Here is a 15404-nt window from a genome sequence, read left to right on the forward strand (position 1 = left end):
CATGGAACAGCTGACATTACCACAATGCCATTGGGAGGCCATGGAGAGAGACAGCTAGAGAGCACTGTGGAGAATAGGCTCTGTAGGAAATATTCCCAGGGAAGCCAGAGTGACAGTGCCATGCAACCCTCTGATTGGCTGAGCAGCCTAGTTAGCCCTTGGGGGTGCCCTAGCAAATTGTCTAGGCAACAACACAAACTTTGGGCATGTTGCAATTGATCTCAACTCGTCTCCTGATCTCCAGCCTCCAACCTTAGCTTGACTCTGACTCTGGCCTCCTGACTCTAGCCTGGTACTTCCCTGATCTTGGTCTCTGACCTCAGTCTGACTCTGACCTGAATTCTTGCTTATTGAACCCGGGTCTAGCAATTCCTTTGACCTCTGCTCACTAAATACTGTCCCTGATGTGTGGACACCAGCCCCGCTGTGACCGCTAGTGCAGACCGCCTATGCCCTGGTCCCTTACAGTTTGCCCAGACCTGCTTCTGACCCCCTTTGCAGGAGCCCCTTAACAGGGATATGGAAGGGATGGGTCTACCATCACCCACTGGACCCCATGGGCTACTAGAACTGCAGGAGTGGGTTGTGCAACTCCAAAACAAGAATCATCTGCTCCATTCCCAAGTGGTACAGCTCCTAGTGGAAAATTAGACACTCCGCGAGCTGCTTCTACGGTCCCAGGAAGAGAGGCTTGGGTTGGGTCACTGCCTTCTGAACAGGGTCCTGCAGTACCACTACCCAAACTTTTTGATGGAAACCACCAGAGGGTCAGGGAGTTCCTGAGCCAGTTTCCTCTTTTTTTTTCCACTGGCCAGGGTGGGACTAGTGATCAGTTTGCTAGCTGGAAAAGCCCTGGATTGGGCCTCCCTCATGCTGGAGCAGGACAGCCAGGTATTAACAGACTGGAACACCTTCCTGTGAGCATTTTCTGCACATTTGATGACCCTCGTCACAGTTGCCCAGTAGAAGCCACACTACGAAGGCTCCAGCAAGAGCAAGGGCCAGCTATCTCGTATGATGCCTAGTTCCGTCACCTCATGGCTGACATTGAGTAGAATGAGGCAGCCCAAATTCTGCATTTTTGGTGTGGCCTTGGTGAGGTGGTAAATGATAAGCTAACCCACGTTGAGACCCCAACCCACTTGGATGCTTTTACTGATCTCTTTCTCCGCAACAAGAACTGGCTGAAATGATCTGGACAAATTGGAGAAATGGTTTGAGGTAAACAGGATGAAGTTTAATAAAGACAAATGCAAAGTGCTCCACTTAGGAAGGAACAATTTGTTTCACACATACAGAATGGGAAGAGACTGTCTAGGAAGGAGAACAGCAGAAAGGGATCTAGGGGGTTATAGAGGACCACAAGTTAAATATGAGTCAACAGTGTGATGCTCTTGGGGAAAAAAGCAAACATGATTCTGGGATGCATTAACAGGTGTGCTGTGAGCAAGACACGAGAAGTCATTTTTCCGCTCTACTCTCCGCTGGTTAGGCCTCAACTGGAGTATTGTGTCCAGTTCTGGGCACTGCATTTCAAGAAAGATGTGGAGAAATCGGAGAGAGTCCAGAGAAGAGCAACAAGAATGATTAAAGGTCTAGAGAACATGACCTATGAAGGAAGGCTGAAAGAATTGGGTTTGTTTAGTTTGGAAAAGAGAAGACTGAGCGGGGACATGATAGCAGTTTTCAGGTATCTAAAAGGGTGAAAACTTGTTCATCTTAGCCTCTAAGGATAGAACAAGAAGCAATGGGCTTAAACTGCAGCAAGGGAGGTTTAGGTTGGACATTAGGAAAAAGTTCCTAACTGTCAGGGTGGTTAAACACTAGAATAAATTGCCCAGGGAGGTTGTGGAATCTCAATCTCTGGAGATATTTAAGAGTAGGTTAGCTAAATGTCTATCAGGGATGGTCTAGACAGTATTTGGTCCTGCCATGAGGGAAAGGGACTGGACTTGATGACCTCTCGAGGTCCTTTCCAGTCCTAGAATCTATGAATCTATGAAAGGAAGAGAGATGGGGCACCCTGCCTCCACTTTGCTCACACCCCACGTCAGAAACCCTAGAGTCCAACTATGAACTGATATAGGTTGATCTATGTCACCAATGTTTGACCCTGGAAGAAAAGAAACAATGACCGCACAGTAATCTATGCATTTATTGCGAAGCACGAGGACATGCCATTGCCTCTTGTCCATTGTTGACCTAAACCCGCAAGGAATTGGGAAATGAGTGAGCCCAGGCCCTATGGTGGGGGAGAGGCAGCCTGGGCCCCACCAGAGCTCTATGCTCTGGAACTACTCCCCAACCCTGAAGAGAAACTTGATCCAGGACATGCAGGTCCTCCCAACACTTCCAAATGTGAGTAAAGTTATGTACCATGAATGAGGCCAAACTGATTCCCCCTTAGTGGAACCTGATTGATTCCAGGACTATCAATAAAATCATAGATGCTAAAGCTGCTTGGTCACTACAAATCCCCCTCTGTTTAAAGCCTACATCAGTCCTTGTAGAGGCAATACACGGATACATCCTGTCCTCAGGACCAGTAATGCAGGAAACAGAACCCCTCAAAGCTGTAATCCTGCCTCTTTGGGAAGTGCTACAGTTCAATATGATCCATTCTCTACACTGCCTCCTAATTCTTGGCATTACCTGGCTGGAGCAGCATGACTCTTGCATCTCCTGGCGAGAAAAAAAGGGTCCGCTTTCCCTCGGAATACTGCTGAAGGGTCTGCCTGTGTGCAGCTGGCTTCAAGCCTCCAGTCCCGGTTTCCTGTAGTCAGTTGGAAACAACAGCACCTGTGGGGGAACGCAAGATGGTGGTGGCTAACCAGAAGGAGTCACTCCCAAGCTTGTGTCCCCATCTCCCTAAAGAGTATTAGGATTATGCAGACATTTTTAAAAAAGAAAAATGTAGACACGCTACCTGCGCACTAGGACTACAACTGCCCCATAGATCTGCAGCCTGGGGCAAAGGTCCCTTATGGACATATTTACACAATGTCCAAACCAGAATTGGCAGCCCTTCGTGTGTGTGTCCAGGAAAACCTGGACAAGGGCTTCATCCAGCACTTTACCTCCCCAGCAGGAGCTTTGGCCTTTTTCATTAAGAAAAAAGACGGAATGCTAAGCCTTTCTGTAGACTATCGGGCCCTAAACCAGGTGATGGTCCAAAACCAGTATCCTCTGCCCTTAGTATCAGAGTTACTAGATCATGTATGTTCTGCCAGAATTTTCACCAAACTGGATTTCTTGGATGCTTACAACCTAGTGCGCATCAAGGTAGGAGATGAATGGAAGACTGTCCTTCAAACCCCGCTATGGGCACTTCAAATATTTAGTAATGCCATTCGGGCTAACAAATGCTCCTGCAACCTTTCAACACTTCATGAACAACATATTTCAAGACATCTTGGACCAGTATGTAATCATCCATCTCAGTAACATACGTGTGTTTTCAGATAATCCTAAACAGATTTGTTACCACATTCATTCCATCCTGAAAAGACTACAGAAGCCTGGCCTTTTTGTGACAATGGAAAAATGTACCTTTGACCAGTCCTTCCCCAGAAGGAGTCAAGATGGACCCCCAGAAGGTAAAGGCCATCCGCAACTGGGCAGTGCCCTATTCCCTCTGGGAGTTACAGTTCTGGGCTTTGCAAATTTTGCCAATTGTTCATTACAGGTTTTTCAAGGTAAATAGCCCAATAACCAACCTATTCTGCAAGACCATCAAATTTGTTTGGACACGTGAAGCTCGCTATGCTTTTGAACAGCTCAAGGCTGCTTTCACCACTGCTCTGCTTCTAGCACACCCAGACTCGACCCAGGCATTCATAGTGGAAGCCAGGCCTCCAATGTAACCATCGAGGCCACATTGTCTCAGAAGCATGCTCCACAGCACGTGTTGCACTCCTGCACCAACTACTCCTGAAAACTCACCCCCTGAAGAGTGAAATGATAAGATAATAGATAAGAAACTACTCACAATTAAATTAGTCTTGGAATTCTGGCACCATCACCTTGAGGGAGCCCGACACCCAGTGCAAGTCTTTTCTGACCTTAAGAACCTTGAATATCTGTGGAAGGCTCAAGCCTTGAACCAAAAATAGCTCAGGTGAGCATTATTTTTCTCTCAGATCAATTTTATTATCACCTGTCACCCAGGAATCCAAAATGGGACGGCCAATCCCCTATCCCAAAAGGGGAATACTACCAAGAGGGTGAGGGGCTAATCAAAAACCACCCCGTCTCCTGAAAACTCTCAAATTCCTTAGTGCCACAATACACCAATAGCAGTTTTAATTGCACTGTTAAACAATATTAGAATACCATTTATTTAAATTTTGGGGATCTTCTATACTTTCAAATATAGAGTTAGGGCTGGAGGCTCTTAGCTACAGCTCAGGGCTTCAGCCCCTCTGGGGGCAAGTGGCTCAGGACTTCAACCCCTGTGGGTCTCAGCACTTCAGCCCCTCTCGGGGCATGGCACGGGGCTTCAGCCCAGTTTGGGGCTCAGAACTTCAGCTGTTGTCAGGGTTCAGGGCACAGGGCTCCAGCCCCCTTGCCGCCGGGGAAGCTGCAGGCTGGAGCTGCTTCAGCCCTTCCGCTGTCTATGGAGCTGCGGGCTGAGGCTTAGCGCCCCCCCACCCCCGGTGGTGCCTTCTGCCCCACCCACAGGCATGTGATTAACGCATTAAAAAAAGACTCGTGAATTTTGCTTTCAGTTAATCACAGACGTTAACTGCGATTGACAGCGCAAGTTGCTGATTTTCCAAAGTGCCGGGGAGTGCTCAACTCCTGGCTCTGTCCCAGACCTCACCCCAACTCCATCCCTTCCCCCAAGGCCCCATCCCCGCCTCACCTCTTCCCGCCCAGTTCCGCACCCTCCCCCGAGCATCCCGTGTCCTCACTCTTCCCCTCCTCCCTCCAGAGCGTCCTGCCTGCATGCAGCAAAACAACTGTTTGTGGCACCTGATGGTGGGCGGGAGGCGCTCTGGGGAGGTGGGGAAAAGCTGATAGGGTGGCTGCTGGTGGGTGCTCAGAAGCCACCATTTTTCCCCGTGAGTGCTCCAACCCCAGAGCACCCAGTGTCGGCACCTATGCTAGTTTGAATCTTAAACAGAGAACTATTTTCCTTGGGTGTCAGAATTTTGAGTTAAATACTTGGAAACAAAGAGGTTTAAGCAATCCAACTTAAAATCCCTCTTCACCTGCAAAAAAATTGAGCTGTGTCCTTCTTTTGATTCGTTCTGATGTATGAAGACTTGAAAGGATGGCTTTATTTCTTTATTTTTTGTTGTTTTTTATCCATATTAGAAATTCAGCATTTGTCTAGGCTTGAAAAGATTCTAGGATGGAGAACTAGTGAAATAATGCCAAAAGAATGAAAGTTAAGCTACTGAGAAGGAAAGTGATTTTGGTCAATTTCTTGTAAAAACTCTGCTTTTCGTTTGTTTTTTATTAACACTTATTTAACTATAACAACTAATCAACATTTTGGAGAAATAAATACTTTCTAAATGATTAAAGAACCTGCTCTTCACTTAAATCTTCAGAGCATAGAATAGACAACATCTGAGACCACTGACATATTCTCCAGAAAAAACAGGGAAAATCAGACTTGGCAGTCTTGATATTTCTAGGGAAGCAGAAAAATAACTCTTCTCAGCATATGTAGCATAAATATGCAAAAAATGGGTTTTGGTTTGGGTTTTTTGTAGATTTGTTTGCAGGTCATTTGTCAGTGCTCTCTTTTAAGCTGCAGTTTGTATTTTGTCATTTGTGTTTTGTTGCTTTTGACAGTTATACATGGATGCGTAACCTGCATGAACAACTTTTTTGTAACTCTTTTGCTTGGTATTATTTTATACCTGTTGGATTTTGAGTTACCAGTCATTGTGACCACCAGACAAATTTTTGTGGTTTTAATTTTCAGTGCAATTTAACTCTGTTGGAGTACAGGTCCTCTTAGTAAACCCTATGTTCTAAAGAAGAGACAATTTTCAACAAAAACTCTGCTTTGTTGTTAAGAGCTTTGAAGGCCACCAGATGTCAGTACAACACACTTAAATAAGAAAGCTTTTGCTCTTTGAAGATAATAAATCTTAGAAGTGTATTTGTTAAATGTTTTTAATTAATATATATCTAAAATATGAAAATGTCAAAAGTATGATAGTTTTTATTAATTTGAGTGTTCCTTTAAAATAATTTTTTGAGAGTCAGTGTGCTTTACAGTGTTATAAAACTGGTTTGGCTAGTCAAACAGAATCTGTCTATGCAAACTCTTCAGCTAATTGCTGACTCTTCAAATGAATGCTGGAAATTACTTGGTTTTTAACTTAATAGTGGAACATTTTATTAAAAGCAGTGCATTTAAGGCAATTAAGTGATGACATTGGCGTTTTCAATATGTGGATACATCCATCATACCATCTCACTCAACAAGTTTACTGGAACATCATTGCTTAATTCAAGATAAGGTCATGTCACTCAGCTGTTTGAGAGACTTCCAATAAACCAGGTTTGGATCTGTAAACACTACTTTTTAATTAAAGAGCCTTAGTTCTACTGTATTCTGCTGAATCAGCTAGCACTGAGGAAACTGATAGACTTTCAGTCTGTAAGTAGGGATGCTATCTTTAAAATCTATGCGGAGAGCTGGGACACCATATCGGAATATCAGTGCAAGAGATGGCAAATGCATGGTCAAAGGTATTTTTGTAGTGTGGAACAGTGTGGGTTGTAGCTGTGTTATATTCACAGTTACATGCCAAAGAATCCTAATCCATTTTAGGGTTGTTAAAGTTAAATTATCCAATCTGAAAAAAGAAATAATGGTATGAAAGGTAAATAATGTATAGTAGGTTGGACAGGTTTAATTGAAGTATTTCTGCTTTAAATAAAAGATTAAATGCATAGTAGAGGACAGGATACAGCAAGTCTTGTCATAAGTTGAGTGGAATTGTAATGTAACTTGTGTTTAAAAATAAAATATTGAAAAAGTAATTTTGAGAAGTTTAGAAAGAAAACATGAGAAAAAAAGAAAAGTGGAAGGGCTTATGCTAAATTCTTTACTGTATTTTTCACATGGAGCACGTGGTACTCCTTAAGGCTAATGTTGTCAAAGTGGAATTGATAAAAGGCCAGAATTAAAATAATGTGACTAATGTGACTGTCCAAATATGTTGAACAGTATCAACGTGGGAGAAGCCTGATGGTTTTGTTTCATCTTCGTATGAGAGCAATAAAGATAACAATCATCCTGAAGAACACACAACAGCAGATTCAAAGGGATCTGAATCAGATGCTGAGAAGGATGGTAATAAAAGTGAAGCACAAAAGCCAGAAACAAACTTAAAGGTAAGTTTTTTCCATCAGATTTACTTTATGTACAATATTAATGTTCCGGAATAATGTGATTTCACCTTTCTGGGTGGCTATATTGATTGTAGTTAGGTTAAACCTTATTGACGTTAATAATAAGTAGCACTTCATAGTGCTTGAAAAGCAAAATGAATAACTGTTAATCTATAGGCATATCAGCAGCACTGTTACACCATGGAAGATAGATTCTTCAATGTGGGTGGCTTGGACATAGCTAGAGGTGCTCATGGTTTCCAAGGAAGGGCATTGGCATCCCCATTAAATGATGTTCAGATTGATATTGACTTCAATATGTAGCTATAATTTTGGCCATATTCTTCAAAGGTATCTGCTTACAGTGGAACACCACAAGATCATGGCTGTTGTCTGAAAATTTGACGCTTACAGGTTTTCCTATTAATTTTCCGTCAAGACCAATGGTAGGATAAAAGTAGTGTCAAAACTAGGTATTATGTCTTCATATTAAAGTTCACAATAAAGGCTGTAATTTTAGGTATGGGTAGATAAAAGTTTTCCAGTGCCTTTTATTTTGAGTCTAGGAACAGTAACTTGGGCTTCCAAAGATATTGTTTTCATTTAAAATGTGAAAATACCCAGAGACAAGTGCTTTGAGATATTATTCTGATTTTCTTCCACACTGTATACAAAACTAGTCAAAGTTCTGCCAAATGTTATCCATAAGAAAGTGTGCAAAGCACATTTAATTAAAAAAATAATTAAAAGTTAAATATATATGATAGAGCTTTGTTTTGTAAATGTGTATGTGATACTCCACTCATTTTCAGCTCTGTGAGACGGGACCTTTTAACTATAGCTTGCTTTAATGATTGTTCCTCTTATGCGTGTATTGAATGATTGTCTCTTTCTGAATGGAGTAAGAAGCTTGTGGAGAAACGTAGTAAAATTCTACTAAAATATTGTTTCTTTATTGCTTTTGGTTTTCCTTGGTTGAAAAGTGTAAATAATAGATGTGAAAAAGAGCAATATTCTGTTGTTTCATTTAGGCATTTTTGCTGAAGGTGAGTTTTGTTTTTTTCTTCCTTAGATGAAAAGAGACAGCGATGAAGAAACAGAGGAAAAGAAGCCCCCCAGAGTTAAAAAGATAAGCCCTTATGGAGAGTGGCAGGAAGTTAAACAAGAAACTGATGTTGCTCAGGATGAGGCCCCATCAGTTCCACAAGTTACCTCCCATAATGTATCTAAAAAGACAATCCCTTATGGAAACTGGGAGGCAGTTACAGAAAAGGAAGACCCATAGTAAGTGTCCATTTTCCATAAGTATATATAAGAGATCTATCACCTTGCTGTTCCAGAGGCCCTATCTATAGGCCCTAAACCTGCATTCCTCACTCAGGTAATATTTAATACTCAAGTCAATGGGAGTTTAGCCTGAGTAAAGATTTAAGGGTTTTACCCATGGTGAATATTTAAAAAGTAGTTTTCGTTCTTTTTTAATGCTGAAGTTCATTATAATCACAGGGTAAACTTCACAAATTGCAAGTGATGGTTGTTTTTAATGGATTTAGCATTCAGATGCCATGGGCCAGATTTTTAAGTGTAATTTTGTAGGCCCCATTCTGGGTGTGAATGCAAACTGACATGCATACCATTTTTTCACCTTTAAAAATTTGGCCCTGTATATATTTTTCAAAAAATTCAGTAATATTTGATCAGAGAAGCAGATAATGCTTGTTGAACTCTCTTTCTATGTAAAAATTATAGGCTAAATCTTGCCCACGTATTGCTACATATCTAGTAAAATCAGGTATTCTGCTTGCTTACGCATTCATTAGATTAAACATGACCATGTGGTCTCATGTATAGGAGGACATTGTAGAGCCTTCCCATGTTGCTTCTCTACAGGCAGCTAGAAATGGCGCTTGATCTTTTTAGATAGCTGTTATTGTTTGAGTTTCCCATATGTTCTTTTTATAAATTAATTAAAATGATACATTTTACTAGAGTAAAAATAATCACTTGTTATTAGTATAAAAATATCTTTCACTGTTAGCAGTAAAAATGTTTACTAGTTGCTACAAATTGCTTGTCATCCTCAAAAATAGGGTAATTTGGTACTTAGAGCAAGGCAATTGGGAGTCAAGACTCCTGGGTTCCATTTCTGATTCAACCCGAAACTCGCTGGTTAACTTGTGTCAAGTCACTCTTTGTGCTTAATTTTCCCTCTCTGTAAAATGGGGATAACACTTTCATGTCTCAGAAGGGTTATTTAATAAGGATGTGTGGATCCTTAGGTAAATGCAAAGTTGTACCATCATTGGACCGTCTTATTGTTCAGTGTTTACACAACACCTAGTGAGATCTGGTCCATGAGTAGGACTGCTAAGCGCTACAGAAATGCAAATAATAATAATAACAAATTCAGTGTTCCATAGGTAAGAATCATAGTATAACATCACTTGTTCAGCTCAGTATAGTTAAGGCTGTCACTTTTCCCTAATTTCTTTCATGTAAGATGGTTGTCTGTGGACAAAAAGGACTTTGCTCAGTTGCATGGGGAAGACATACCCTTTGTTGTCCTTTCTTCAAGAACTGCTGTGATGCAAGTCTTTGTCTTGGTGGCAATTTAGCAAATTCTAATCAAAATGTTTATTCATTTGTGGGCTGTCAGGTGCCAGCTGGGTTACCTGTGGTTCTAGTATAATGGAAATGAGGAACAATGACAAAAGGCACTCTCACACTCCAGAGGTGAGGGTTGACTTTTGAGTACAGGAAGGACAGTCACATCTTCCATTCATAGAGTGAGGTGCTAGGCTTATCGTGAGAGGTTTTCAGTTTAACCCACAAACATTAATTAATATTTAGATTATAGTAGCACAGAGCCTTGATCAGAATTAGAGCCCCGTTAGCTTACCCACTCTAGAAACAAAGTGGTAGATAGAGATCTGTGCGGATACAGAAAGGTGTATCTGTGTCCAATCCACAATCCGCAAAAATTGTCTTTGGATACCTGCATATTTCTCTGGATTTTCAGGGCTCTAAAAAGCTCCACAGGTCACTGCGCAGCAGTGACGCAGAGCTGTGTCAAACCCCCAACACCCCAACCCCACTTCTCAGAGACCTCTTGTCCTCCCGCCTGCTCCTCCCCTGCCGTACCTCCTTCCTCACTCCAGGCAGGGAGGCTGCAATTCTGGATCCTTCTATGTGGTGCTGCAGTCCCTGTAGGGGGCTCGGACACCCCTACACAGTTGCAGCGGCTCTAATTATTTTCATAGAATCATAGAATATCAGGGTTGGAAGGGACCTCAGGAGGTCATCTAGTCCAACCCCCTGCTCAAAGCAGGACCAATCACCAACTAAATCATCCCAGCCAGGGCTTTGTCAAGCCTGACCTTAAAAACCTCTAAGGAAGGAGATTCCACCACCTCCCTAGGTAACCCATTCCAGTGCTTCACCACCCTCCTAGTGAAAAAGTTTTTTCTAATATCCAACCTAAACCTCCCCCACTGCAACTTGAGACCATTATTCCTTGTTCTGTCATCTGCTACCACTGAGAACAGTCTAGATCCATCCACTTTGGAACTCCTTTTCAGGTAGTTGAAAGCAGCTATCAAATCCCCCCTCCTCCTCCTCTTCTGCAGACTAAACAATCCCAGTTCCCTCAGCCTCTCCTCATAAGTCATGTGCTCCAGCCCTCGAATCATTTTTGTTGCCCTCCGCTGGACTCTTTCCAATTTTTCCAATGCACGCAGCCATTGCCGCCTGCTCGTTTAAAGAACAACCACACCTTCAAAACGGCATTTGGCTCACTCCCTTCTGGGAGCTGTAGTTTACCTCCTCCCTGCAAGCAAGCTGGGGACTACAACTGCTAGAATGCCCAGCATGCTGCTGCATGATTCAGAGAGCCAAGCTGGAGCCTGCAGGCTGGGTGACACCCGTGCCGTTTGTGTGTTTGCGTGCTGCAGAGCCTTGTGCGGATACAAATTTTGTATCCGCATCCATGCTGCAATTCACAAAATCGTCTGTGAATATAAAACGGATACCTGTGGATTTGCAGGGCTCTAGTGGTAGAGACCAATTCAGGGAACAGATGAAGTTCGTTTCAGGGACTTTAAAGGGTTTTTTGTTTTTTTTTTTAAGTTCCCAAAGTCAGTTGTAATATAAGGGATGACTGTATATATTGTCACATGCTGGGGTGCAGTCCAGCCCAGCGAGGGGTTGTGTCACCGCCTGCCCTGCAACCTCGGGTACTGCACAACGCCTTGCTATTGCAGCTTCCAATCAGGACCGCTCACAAACAACCTAACAGCATGCAGGTCACACTCTGAGTGTCTGTTTACCTGCAGCCCTGGCCCAGCAACTCTGACCCCAGCAGCCTGTCAGCAACACTCTGCTGACACTCTGGCTTCCACCACCCGACACACTCTGTTCCGAATTTTCCCAAAAACCTGAGTTCTGCACTTTTCAGCCATTTTCTGGACAGTTCTGATATAAAGGTCCATTTTCCCTGTAAATTGTCAATATTCAACAGTTCGCTACTTTACCTGGAGTTACCAAACATGCAGTTTAAACAGAGCACGGGATTAGTTTAGATTAAAAATAAAACAAGTTCATTTAACTACAGAGAGAGAGAGATTTTAAGTGAGTACAAATATATGGTATTAAAGTTAAAAAAGGTTACAAGAGAAATAGATAAAACACTTTTTCTTAGCTAAAACTTAACAAGCTAGACTTGGTTCAAGGCAAAATCTTTGCCACATTTTCCCACCAATCGGGCTGACCAAATTCCCAGGTCAGGATCTCCTCCCAAAGCCAAAGGGCTGATTCTTTTGTCTTATTAGGTAAGAGAGAGAGAAAGATAGCTTGGTTTTTTCTGCCCCTTTCTTTTGAAGTGGATTCTTATGATTCTTATGATGGTTATTACTCAAAGCAAAGTTATTCAAACTGTAAAGAAGGCAACATGGAGTCTGGTGGTGAAGGAGGCTCCAGGCTCTTTCTTCTCATGTGTTTGGTGAAATGCAAATTTGCTTTGCCTCCTGCCATCTCTTCTCCCTACTGTCTCGAGGATGCTGTTTAATACTTATATGTAAATTGAGGCCAACACACATTTCTGCGTTTGGTATACTTGTGCCTAGGCAGGGCTGTGTGGTTTTGAACGTATGTGAAGAACATCATACAGGGATATTTCATAACTTTGTATATAATGTTGCTACATACATTTCGCCATGATATTATTGACCAGTGAGTTATTCATTTTCAAATGATGCCTCATGATGTATTTTGTACAAAGATTATTATAATAGTGCGTAGAGTGTGAATATATGAGGCTAAACCACTGTGCGTTAGAATATATCAATCTTCAGGACCACAGGCTTTTAGGGTGGTGGAGGTTAGTCTGAAGCAGGTACAAAATATTCTGTATTTCCCTCCTTTCGTCATTAACCCTCAATCCAATTAATGGATCTGAGCAAAATTACTTCAAAAGTTCTTTTTAACCCCGTTATGACAGAGCCCATGGAATAAAGTGACTTTTTTAATTTATTTTTTTAATGTAATGACATTCATTTATTCATTCAGTTAGTTAGGTGACGTGACGTGACTTCTGCAGTGGCCAGTGTGACTGATCTGGAGGCCAGCTGCTCAGGCGGTCCTGGGGTCAGCCACATCAGCCACTGCTGAAGTGGCTCCACCGCCAGCCGCAACGGCACTGCTTTAACAGCCCCATGGCCAGCAGCACTGGCTGCTGCTTGGGTGGCCCAGGCAGCTGGCCCCTGGGACCACCTTAGTACTGGCCTGTGCAGCTGGCCCTGGGGAGCCCCTGAGCAGCGGTCCTGGGGGCAACAGGAGCAGTGACAGGTAGGCAGCCCCAGGGGCAGCCAGAGCTGCTACTGCTGCTCAGTGGCCCCCAGCAGATGATGCTGCTGAACCCCGGGCCCTCCTCCCCATAGCAGACCCTCCCTCCAGAGCAGCGGCCCACTCCTACCCACCAGAGAAGCACTCCCTCACCCTGCACCCTAGCTAAGATTTAGTCAGAGGTATATAGTACAAGTTATGGACAGGTCAGGGGCCAGGGATTTTTGTTTATTGCCCATGACCTGTCCACGACTTTTACTAAAAATACCCAGGACTAAATCATAGCCTTATTTATTATGGATGTAGCATCTTAGAGGCTGCACAGCAGGAAAGCTGTACCAAACATTTTACAGATTTTTTGCCTCCAAGGGCTTACCGTTTAGTGGGAAAAGCTGAAACTGTGTGGAACAATACAGAAACAGTGGCAGCTGATGATTGCAACTCAACCCTTGTATTTCTTAGTCGTTAGGTTAAAGTCTTATTGTGAGGACTGCTGGCTACCTGCAACTCTGGTTGACTTCAGTGGTGGGTGTAGCTGCTTAGCCTCTGTTCAAAGTCAAGCTCATGTGACCTGATCCTGTGTGCTTTGGCAAAACTCCCTAATCATATACCAAAAGATTGTTCCCTTAGATGTTGACCCTGCAAACACTTAAGCACCTGCTTAACTTTACACATGAGTAGCAATATTGGCTATTACAGGACTTACATGAGCAAAATGTTTACATGCTTGAGTGTTTGCAGGATAGGGGCCCTATTTGGCTATTTGCCAGCCCACCCAAGGCAAATACAGTATTTATTTTAATACCAGATTATCATGGTCATGAGGAGGATGGGTAAGTAAACTTGTGCCAGGGTTATAAAATTTCCTAACAATTTTGTTGGGCTGCTATGAAAATAAAAGAGCTGTCTGCCGTCTGTGGTGCCATTCTTGTTCTTGTAATCCAGCAGTTTGGTTTTTTTTTTACCTCCTCTCCTAGTGAAAAAGTGGACTTAGAGCTTCCCAGTACAGAGAGTGACTATCTGCCTCTGCCAGTGCTCCAGGTTCCAGAGGATGCAAAAATGATATTTAAAGAAAAAACAGTCACCTCCCTTGGAGACCTGACAGAAGAGGTGCCGATCTTCAAAAAGAGAAAATTTGAAAATGGAAAATCTAGAAATTTACGACAAAGACCAACTAATCAGTAATAAATTAACAAAGCATTTTAGATGCTGTTTAAACGAGAGAGGGTCAAAAGTTACTATTTTAAACAAGCTTTTTTTAAAGAAAATGTTGGTTAGAAATTAAGAATTTATAGTTATTAAAAAATGTATTGAATGTGGATTGTAATAAATGTTTTATTTTTATGTTAATGTGATTATATTTTGTTTTCTGAATGGATAATTGCACAATTGATGCAGTGTTGTAAATACATTTATTTTTTATTTTAACCCTGTTACCTGATTTCAGTTTGCTCAATGTGTGCTACTTAAAATACAATATAATATATAAGATTTTGACTACTCTCCTAGGTATATGGGAATACATCAATGCATAACTTGGAAAAATACGGTACAGAATGTGCGTGTGAACACAAGGAGTGGATAAGTGGCAGTCCACTGGTACCCATGTACTAGAAAGTAGAATTAAGACGCAATATGATATAAGCAGAATGGCCTTCCAGCAAATATGCTTTGATTTAATTTAATTACAAAATTGAAGGTGATGCAAGTGCGACCCACTCCAAGCATCGTTTGAGATTTTCAAAGGCAAGGTAGGGGAGTGAGCCACACTTATTTAGAGAGATCCCATTTATTACAAAAGCGAGTTTTGAAACTTTTGAAAATCTCAGCCAAGCGTTCTAACTTAGATTCATGGAAAGCAATACTGTACATACATGATAAATATATTGCAAGTATACAGAGATTCAAATCTTGTTCATATTAATCTGTTTTTCACGATACCCTGATAAGTACCACCTCTGTGTCACACCTCTTTCTATGGTATCTTCCCCATTGTGTTTTTTACTATATATTTGTGTGTCCATGATTTTTCTTCCAGTTACACATTTATTTTCTTTCTTCTCCATATTTTCTTTGTCTGTTTCTTTGTAAGTCAGGAATGGTCACACACTAGTTTCATGAACAAGTCCTTCAAAGTTGGAGTCATGCTCCAATGCAAGACACTATTTTAGTGGCTGTTGCTTGTGTGAAATGTTCAGATGAGTGCA

At 42.2% G+C, this 15404-nt stretch overlaps 1 protein-coding gene across 3 annotated transcripts in view; it reads left to right on the forward strand.

Annotated features, from left to right (window-relative positions):
• WBP4 (WW domain binding protein 4) overlaps positions 1-14686 on the forward strand; it is a 36915-nt gene extending 22229 nt beyond the window's left edge. For 2 of the 3 annotated variants that reach the window (XM_050949642.1, XM_050949651.1), the window contains exons 8-10: positions 7196-7362; positions 8432-8643; positions 14175-14686. In XM_050949642.1, the coding sequence (XP_050805599.1) occupies positions 7196-7362; positions 8432-8643; positions 14175-14382 (587 nt within the window). In that variant the 3' untranslated portion in view covers positions 14383-14686. The remainder of the gene's footprint in view (positions 1-7195; positions 7363-8431; positions 8644-14174) is intronic. The other variant, XM_050949661.1, reaches the window with a different exon arrangement.
• The last annotated feature ends 718 nt before the right edge of the window (positions 14687-15404 follow it).

Source organism: Gopherus flavomarginatus, chromosome 1 (assembly GCF_025201925.1).
Source record: "Gopherus flavomarginatus isolate rGopFla2 chromosome 1, rGopFla2.mat.asm, whole genome shotgun sequence".
In the NCBI taxonomy this organism is placed as follows: Eukaryota; Metazoa; Chordata; order Testudines; family Testudinidae; genus Gopherus; species Gopherus flavomarginatus.